The sequence below is a fragment of the Sebastes umbrosus genome, chromosome 22 (assembly GCF_015220745.1).
Source record: "Sebastes umbrosus isolate fSebUmb1 chromosome 22, fSebUmb1.pri, whole genome shotgun sequence".
NCBI lineage: Eukaryota > Metazoa > Chordata > Actinopteri > Perciformes > Sebastidae > Sebastes > Sebastes umbrosus.
This window is the reverse complement of record NC_051290.1, coordinates 12,952,413-12,961,717: the sequence shown is the minus strand read 5'-3', so window position 1 is coordinate 12,961,717 and position 9,305 is coordinate 12,952,413. Positions and strand designations below refer to the sequence as shown.

General features: G+C 39.2%; 1 protein-coding gene across 4 annotated transcripts in view; it reads left to right on the top strand.

The window, feature by feature from the left end:
* Positions 1–1,878: 1,878 nt before the first annotated feature.
* The window catches only part of svep1 (sushi, von Willebrand factor type A, EGF and pentraxin domain containing 1), a 110,659-nt gene continuing 103,232 nt past the window's right edge, over positions 1,879–9,305 (top strand). The window contains exons 1-3 of one of the 4 annotated variants that reach the window (XM_037757991.1): positions 1,879–2,024; positions 4,002–4,103; positions 4,190–4,229. In XM_037757991.1, coding sequence (XP_037613919.1) covers positions 4,009–4,103; positions 4,190–4,229 — 135 coding nt within the window. In that variant the 5' untranslated portion in view covers positions 1,879–2,024; positions 4,002–4,008. Of the gene's footprint in view, positions 2,025–4,001; positions 4,104–4,189; positions 4,230–6,698; positions 8,620–9,305 lie in introns of those variants that run through there. The other 3 variants (XM_037757989.1, XM_037757988.1, XM_037757990.1) reach the window with 3 other exon arrangements.

The window sequence follows — 9,305 nt, the reverse complement described above, 5'->3', positions numbered from 1 at the left end:
GGACTGGGTTAGCAGGTTAGATACTACACACTGAATATTATTTGAACCCAGACACAAGGAACATTAATTTCCACGTTCTTAATATATTTGGCATTAATGAGCTTCCATACTTTATCTACTCTGCAGGAAACTACAGGAAATCGACTCTGATATCACAGGAAATGAGGCAGACACAGCAGACATGCAGAGCCCTAACTCTTGCAAATAATACTGCTGAGTTGATTAATAAAACCACCAACCAGAGCCAAACGTGACATGTCTGTGTGTTCAGCAGACATGATGCTGTCATGTGCACTCAGTCTTACTTCCCCTTTTTTTACTGCACACACACTCACATCCACATTACATTACAGGAAGCCATTCAGGTTGTGAAACACTATACAGAACATGATAAGCCGACTTAACTGAAATGAAATGTTGACATTATTTGTTGATATCATTTGATTTAATATAACTCCAACATGTCAGTTACTGTAGAATTGTTGTTTCCTTTATTTATGCAAATAGTATTACTCTTTGTTAATCATACTATTATAATTATTGTACATAAAACAACCGGCTACACATATCTATGTTTAAGGAGACATATTTCCTTGAAACTGCAAGTTACATCTATTAATAATGTTAATCCATTTATTACATATCCCATGTATTACTTGCTGCTTCTAATTAAAAATGTTAATTTATTGGAACAATTTATGTAGAATAAGCACTACACTATACGGCCGAACCTCACTGGACCATCGTTTTGTTTGTTTGTTTTTTAAGTTTCAATTCCAATCGGACTCTATCTTTGAATTTAATTCTCTTGGATAAAAAGACTATTTATACTACTGATGATGTGTCACAGCCATACTGTCCACTGACTTTTAGCCATATAATGTGTAGCAACCCAACAGTATATAGAGTTGTTAAAGTCAGCTCCACCTCGACCAGCTACAACATCATTACAGTAATGATAATCCAGTTATTAAAAACATATTTCTGCATAATGAGTAGGCCTACTTTATCACTTAAGTGCATTTTCTGTTAATACTTTTACTTTAAGGAGCTCTCAGTATTCCACTATGGAAGACCACAAGTAAATAGTCATAAAGCATTTAATTGATTAATAACTAACTGTACAATAAATAAAAAATAGCCATGAATAAATTTGTTTACAACTTGATTTATTAATCTATGAATAAATGGACTAAATTACAAAGTAATTCATTATTTGACATTTTAATGAGCAATAAAAAAAAGAATTACAAAAAGAATTTACAAATGAAATATTAATCAACCAATCAATAAATAGCTCAAAAACACCATAATTAATTATTTTGTAATTTAATCCATTTATTCACAGAAATTAATTTGTAAACAAATGTATCAATAGCTATTTTTTTTTTATTATACAACTTGTTATTAATCAATGAAACGCTTTATTACTATTTACGTGACTCCTTGTGGTCCTCCAAATTCCCCACTTCATTAATGTGGAAGACTTGAAAGAGACATATTTATAAGGATTGTCAAAACTGATGCATGTTTAATAATGATATTCTGATATTTAGTCCCAAAGGAGGACGGTCTGCAGGACAGATAATGTATGCTTACAGTGCACTTTCATAGACTAAGCTACTGGAGTTACCCTGCACTATATTTTGACACTGCACATTTTTAAGTCTCTTCTGCACTATATTCACTTTTTTAATAGTCGTGTATCACAATTGTTACCCTGCATCTATTTATCTATCTAATATGGGTCAGTTTGTAAGTGAGTATTAATCCACAATGGTATGGATGTGTTAATTACATTGAATGATTACTTTTTCCTTTAATGGTTAAACATCCTCTTTATGTCAGCCCCTCTCACAGACTTATAATAGTGCGTCATCTAGCGGCTGCAGCGCGTCATAGCATCCTCCTACACATTTGTGACGTAATGACGTACAGCCGCCTGCAGAGGGCAGTGTGACGTAACCTAGCAACCACGTCTGGCCTGACTGGAGAAAAGAGGCTCTTCTTAAAGAGTTAAAGAGGTAAATTGAGCTTTTAATTTAGTGTTTATACTATTAAGAGACATGGATAGCATTACCAAAAGGGTGAGGCTTCTCAACTCGTAGCTCATTTTAGTACACCGGCAGTCAAAACAGGCTTTTTTAAGAGTTCACGTTAGCCTGGAGCTGCTAGGCTAATTATCAAGCTAATTAAAACTTTACTAATTTAGTTGGCTGTTTCCAAGCAAAGCAGGGGCATTAATAACTAAATGTGAAGCATAGCCTACTGGGAACAAAACCATAGGACTACAGGTGTGTTATAATGTCTTCAACGTCGTTAAAGTTTGACAAACAAACTTCAGAGCTTATAATTAACTTCAAATAGGGCTCACCTGTGCCTCTTCTTGCAAGTGCTCATGGGAAATGAAGTTCACAGGTGTAGTTCCCATGATCCAAATCTATGGAAGTTTTTATTGGACTTTATTAGTTGTAATCCACAGAAGACATTCCACAAATGTGTACTATGATCTGCAAATATTTCACTATCCACAAACATGTATTTTTGTATTTGTGTTGTGTAAAGTCACATCCACAAAAATGCAGGGTGATTTGCAAATACGCATTACTTTGTAAATACGTATTTTAAGGTTTACATGTAAAGTGATATATATATGCATTTGTGCATCTATTTCACATTTGCAGATTGCTTCCTGTGGATTTATGGGCCACATGACATTGTAACTTTCCTCCTGTTTGTTTACAGAATTGTGTCCGATTGGTACCACAGCAGATCTGTAGATGATAGTTGTAATCCACAGAAGACAATTCACAAATATGTACCATGATGTAAAAATATTTCCCTACCCACAAACATGTATTTTTGTATTTGCGTTGTGTAAACACACATCCACAAAAATAAAGGGCGATTTGCAAATACGCATAACTTGTGACTTTACACAACACAAATACAAAAATATATGTTTGTGGATATAGAAATATTTGCAGATCATGGTACATATTTGTGAATTGTCTTCTGTGGATTACAAGTACCAATTGGACAAAAATTCTGTATACAAACAGGAGGAAAGATACAAATGTCATGTGGCCCATAAATCCACAGGAAGCGATTTGCAAATGCGAAATAGATGCACAAATGTGTAGATATCACTTTACATATAAACCTTAAAATTTACAGATTTTTACAGCGTATTTGCAAATTGCCCTGTATTTTTGTGAATATGACTTTACACAACACAAATACAAAAATACATGTTTGTGGATAGTGAAATATTTGCAGATCATGGTACACATTTGTGGAATGTCTTCTGTGGGTTACAACTAATAAAGTCCAATAAAAACTTCAATATAATACATAAGAAGAAGCTCCACAGACACAAGATAACACAAAAAACTGAGAATAAGTCAATACAAAAAAAGCAATCTCAATCTTTATTGATCAATTTCTGTTTATTTTTGATTTATTAAATGTCATAAAATTGTGATCACAGTCTCCCAGAAACCCGAGGTGACATCATCTAATGTCTTGTTTGTCTGATCAGCAGCCCCAAACATAAATAAAGTACATTTACAACGATAGGTAACAGAGAAAATAAGCAAATCCTCACAATTGAGAAGCTGAAAACAGAGAATGTTTGGTGTACCTGATAAATGTCCTAAACAGTAATATTGTTGTTGGTTAATTTTCTGTTGATTGACTTGAATAAATTAATTTACTTATTGTTTCAGCACTAATCACAAATAATAAAAGGAGAGGATATATTGTTGTACAACCCTCAAACAAACACACATCAATAAACTCAACATAATCCTGATCTAAAAGTCCACATTTACCTTAAATCCACTTGATGCAGAGAGCCTAATGTGTGTATCCAGTTCAAAGCAGTTTTTTTTCTCTGAGCTCACACAGGAAAAATGTTTAACCTGATTTTAAATCAAACTGAGCTGTGAAGGAATGATTTGGAAAGGTTCACTTGCTGAGATATGTGCTTCATCCTTTAGGCTAGAAATGCCAAGAAATATGAGGAATGTGCTGTCACCTGTAGCTACTGTATCTGTCGCTCCAGCCTGCTGTCAGGTGATTAAAGACAGCTGGGAGAACAGGTGAGTGTGTATATAAGAGGGAATAAAGAAGCTCTCATTTGAGATATCGTACAATCCTTGACCTCTGAGTCTTTTTGCTTTTACAGAGGAAGAAGAAAGAGAAGAAGAGTGTGGAAGAAAGCAAAAGTAAGTGTCTTAACAGCTGAGAATCAGTGTCTGACCTCCTATTCATGTGTGACATATTTCAATCTTGATAGACTATGAAGTGGATCAAGCATTTTAGCCACTTTGCCAGAGGCCAGATAGTATTTTTGTTTGTGAGTGAGTGTGACAGCATCAGCATCCTCAGAGTGCAAACCACAGGAAAACACTATTCTCAGATTGTGTGACTTGCACTTTTAATCTTCCATTTCTTTTTATGTTCTGTCCAATATTTCTTTGCTCGGTGTGTGTTTGTGTGGACATTTGCAAACATAGCATGTGGAACTCCGCACACATCCTTCATCCTGTGTTGACATGCTTCCCACAGATCCTTAAAAAAATGTCTTAATTTTTGTTTTTGAAAGTCCAGGTCTAAAAAAAGGGCCTTAAATTGTCTGGAATTTAAGAAAGGCAGACATTAAATTTGCTCTGCGGCAGACTGAATGAGCACATCTGCTTATTTGTTCTGTCTTTTTTATATTTTGTTTAATTTTCTCTCAGCAATGACAATTTCCACTGCTTTATTTGGATTTTAAATGGTTTATACCCTGCTAAATAGGTAGCTGCACGTCTTGTAATGCCTAGCTGCACATTTAAAGAAGAAAGTGTTTATGTTTTCTGACTGAAGCGTTGACGGAAAGATAAGAAACATCTTTTTTTGTCATTGGAATTGTATTTTATCTGTAAAAACGTCATAAAAGTAAATTAACCTGTATTCAAAATGTGCAGATATCTCCGCAGAAGCCTTGTACAGTACATACAGGCCACACTCCCACACAGATTTTGCTTGAATATTCAGTGTGACCAACACACAACCCCCTATCAACACACACTCACAAGCCCCCTCTCCAACCACCACCCCCCTGTCTCCCTTGGGACCCCCATGGAAGTCTGGTGAGGGGTCTCCAGTGCCAAAAAGCAGGAAGTCACAGCTGTGCTCATCCCCCTTTCAGCATGTGTGAGAGCAAGAGAGTGTGTTTTTTTTTTTATGTCTCTATCGGTATCTGTGTGTAGGTCTGGGTCAGTGTGTGTTATAGTCTCTATATTTCTGTGTTTGTGTCAGTATGACGCTACTTTCTATTCCCACCTCTTTGGTGCAGAAGTTTCCAGTGCTGTTAAATGAGAGAGACAGAGAAAGCCTGGCTTATACAGGCTAATAAACACTCTGTGTGCCTGAGCTGTGTGGCTAATAGTATAAGACTGACTGCACTGGACTGCTCTGGTGGAAACACATACACACACACTCACACACACCCTCAACTTTCTGCTTTTTTATTGTTTCTGTTACCTCCCCTTGGTCTTCACTTCTTTATTTCTTCACTTTCTCTTTCTTATTGCTCTTTCCTTACCTGTTTGTTTTGTTTCTCTCTTTCTAAACACTATAAGGCCAAAAGTATGTAGACAGCCCTGCCCACATACCTTTGTATAGTTTGGGTCTCTGGCTGCTTTTCGTTGTTTGGGCTGGACCTCTTATGATCTGACAATTAGTCGATCATCAGATAATTAATCTCATCATCAAGTCATTTTCAGGCAAAAACGCCAAATATTCATTGGATCCAGCTGCTAACTTTTTCCTCTCTTATGTGATTGCAAATTAATTTCTCCAGGTTTTGGACTGTTTCTTGGACAAAACAAAACATTTGAAGACATCACTTTGGGATATTTTGAAGGACGTTTTCACTACTTTCTAACATTTCGTAGACCAAACAATTTATTGAGAAAATAACGTTGGTTGCAGCCCTGTTTCTGATGAAGGGAAATGTTTCTGTTATAGCAAACAGTGAACATTCAGACAATAGTATGCTTCAAACTTCGAGGCAAAAAAATATCCCCTTTTAAGAAGCTGGAATTTAAACCTTTAATTATTCGATTACCAAAATAATTGGCGATTAATTCAATAGTCATCAACTAATCGTTTAATCGTTGCAGCTCTACCATAACGAAATGTTTTACAGAGTTTAGTGTGGAGGAACATGACTGGTCTGCACAGAACCCTAACCTCAGCCTCATCCAACACCTTTGGGGTGGATGTGAACGCTGACTGCGTGCTCTACCTCAGGCTCAGTGTCCGACGTCACTAATGCTCATGTGGCTGAACGGGAGCATATCCTTTCAGCCAGGTTCCAAAGTGTTGTCGTCCTTACTCTGAACGATGGAGGCTTTTATAGCAGCAGATCAATCCTCATGGTTGTGGAAAGAGATGTTCTACAATAACATTTATATGTCCACATACTTTTGACCATGTTGTGTATCTCATTTTCTACTTTTGTCCCTGTCTTGATCTCCTTCACTTCTTTATATTTCTGTTCTTTTTCCTGTTTCTATCTCTCTATATATGTTCAGACTCTTTCTTTTTCATGAGCCTCTGCAGCTTCTTTGCTGTAAATCTCAGGCCTTTGGTTTAATAGGCGCAGTGTGCCTCTGTAACACCGGCTGCCTTTGTTTTGGTTACAGATAAAATCACTGAAGGAAAACACAACAGCAGAGCGAGAAGGAGAAAGAGAGAGAGACTGTGTGAGATCGAAGAGATGTAGAAAAACAGCGCAGTGAAAGAGTGTGTGTGAATCCCTGTGGTGCAGGAAGAAATACAGTAGACAAATTTAAAGACTGAGAAGGGCAGTTCCTCCCTTTTTATTTCTTGAACAAGATACAAAAAGAGAGCGAGAGGGGAGGAGGGAGAGGAAATGATAGCTGCTAAAAGAGTGATGATTTGACAAAGCAGCACGTATCCAGAGCAGACTTAACTACTTCCTAACTCTGAAGGACAGATCGAGATTTCAGACCTTCCTCCTGCCAAATTCTGCGTCTGTGTGATGTTACTTCTTAAATCTCAAATCTTTTTGACCTCTCCTCCCTTCATCCCACCTTTCATTCTTACTTTGTTTGATCTCATTGCGATGTTACCTTATGTGCACGGTGTGGACATATGGAGTTGATCACAGCGTCTGTTGCTGTGTTTTTTGGGGAATGTTGACAAGTTGACAGGCAAGGCGCTGCACTGACATCGAACCTCACTCCACTGTCAGGAGGAGAGAGAGAGAGAAAGGGGGGGAGTAGGCGGAGGGTGAGAGACACAAGAGATAGGGAGAGAGGGGGAGGTGAGAGAAAAGGAGGAGGAGAGATGAAGGGGAAAAAAATGACTTCACGGCCACGACTGGACTGCCCCCTTTTTCCCCCTCAGCCTCTCTCTGTCTCTCAACTTTTTTCCTCCGTCCTCCTCCTCCTCCGTGTGTTTTTTTAAATGATTTGGGGAGAAGAGGGGAGCAAGCATTCAGAGCTTGGCTGACGGTGCAGGCAGGAGCGTCACATAGGAAAACAGGAGCCTGAGGGGCAGCACACCGGGACTGAAGAGGCTTTGGTTTTTTTTGGGATCTGATGCACAGACTAAAAGATTGACTTACAGACAGAAGAGGCAGGAAGAAGGACATATAGATTCATACAGACTCTTAAGAAGCTTTTAAACAATACATTTACTGTACAAAAAGCAAGGAGAAAGCCAGATATACAGATTTATTTTTGTAGACAGGCAGGCAGATACCTTGCGAGCAAGCTTAAACATTTTTCCAGACGGGACCGGAGTTTTCTTCCACTGGAGAGAGAAAGAAGCAGATGGACGGAGAGGCACATTTTGAATAAAAGGAGAAGAAACCTCATCATCATTCAGCAATGCTTTTGAGGAACTCTGCACTGAACTGTTGCTGTCTGCTATATTCCTGGATGCTGACGCAGGCATAGGACACATTTAAATTCACTGAATTCCTCCTGAGAAGAGGTTTTTCTTTCTACAAAGTCCTTCTTCATTGCAGGTGTTGTGCTGACTGTCACTATGTTTTCTCAAAGGTACTCTTTAACACCATCATGGACTTCTTGCCTTTTGGTGTTGTGCATCCTGGATGTATGGACCACAGCCTGGCCGGCAGCCCAACAGTCCCAACCCCAGCTGCAGTCCCGCCGGTCCAGGCAGATGCCACCCCTAACCTCCTCCTCGTCAGCCGGCAACCTGTCAGAGAGCGCAGAGAGCAAAGTGGAGCGCCTCGGCCAGGCGTTCAAGCGAAACGTCCGTGAGCTGCGAGAGAAAAGCTCCTGCTTGGACCTGGTCTTCCTGGTGGACGAGTCGTCCAGTGTGGGGGCCAACAACTTCCTGAGTGAGCTGAGGTTCGTACGCAAGATGCTGTCCGACTTTCCCGTCGCACCGGAGGACACACGGGTGGCATTGGTCACCTTCTCATCCAAGACCCATGTAGTGACGAGAGTGGACCACATCTCAGCGCCCAAGTCCCACCAGCACAAGTGCTCCCTGTTCAACCAGGAGATCCCAGCTATCAATTACAGAGGAGGGGGCACTTACACCAAAGGAGCCTTCCAGAGGGCAGCGGTGAGTCAGACCTAAAGATAAAGTGAACATTAATGTCACTTGTGTCAATCTGTTTGCCTAAATGTGCCTGCATATGTGTGCAGAAGTTATATTTTCTTGAATTTGCTGACTTTATTGTTTTCTTTGCATCTTAATAATGAACCTGAGGTTGTGTTTCATAAGCCTTTGCTATATGTGTGTCAGTTCGTCTGCATCCTGCTGTGTGTGCAGGGAGTGATTGTGGCTTAGTAAGGTTGATGTTAATGAGGCCCTGCGTGCGCTTGCTGTTGCTGCTCCTGCTTCCTCTAAATTACACACCAGCAGATAGTGAGGGGGAAGCCACTCGCCGGCTAATTGGTCAGGAGTTTCCAGTGATAAAACAAATACCATTAAGAGTGAGCATGCGCAGACACACACGCAGATGCATGCATGTAACAAACCATGCATACACAAAAATGAACTGCATGCATGTAACAATGAAGCAATAGGTTTGGAAGAGTGGAAGTCAAGTTAAGAATTTTTGTGAATCGTGGGCAGTGTGGCTTAGATGAAGCTTTCTCTGTGAATATGAATTGCTTCAATATTACTGATAAGGTTTGGTCAAATACTCCTTTATTCCTGACAGTTTTGTTCTTGTAGAGGTGGGTATTTGGGGGTTATGCGGGATTACAAGGGGTCAAAATGTTAGCTTGTTTATGGTTTGTTGA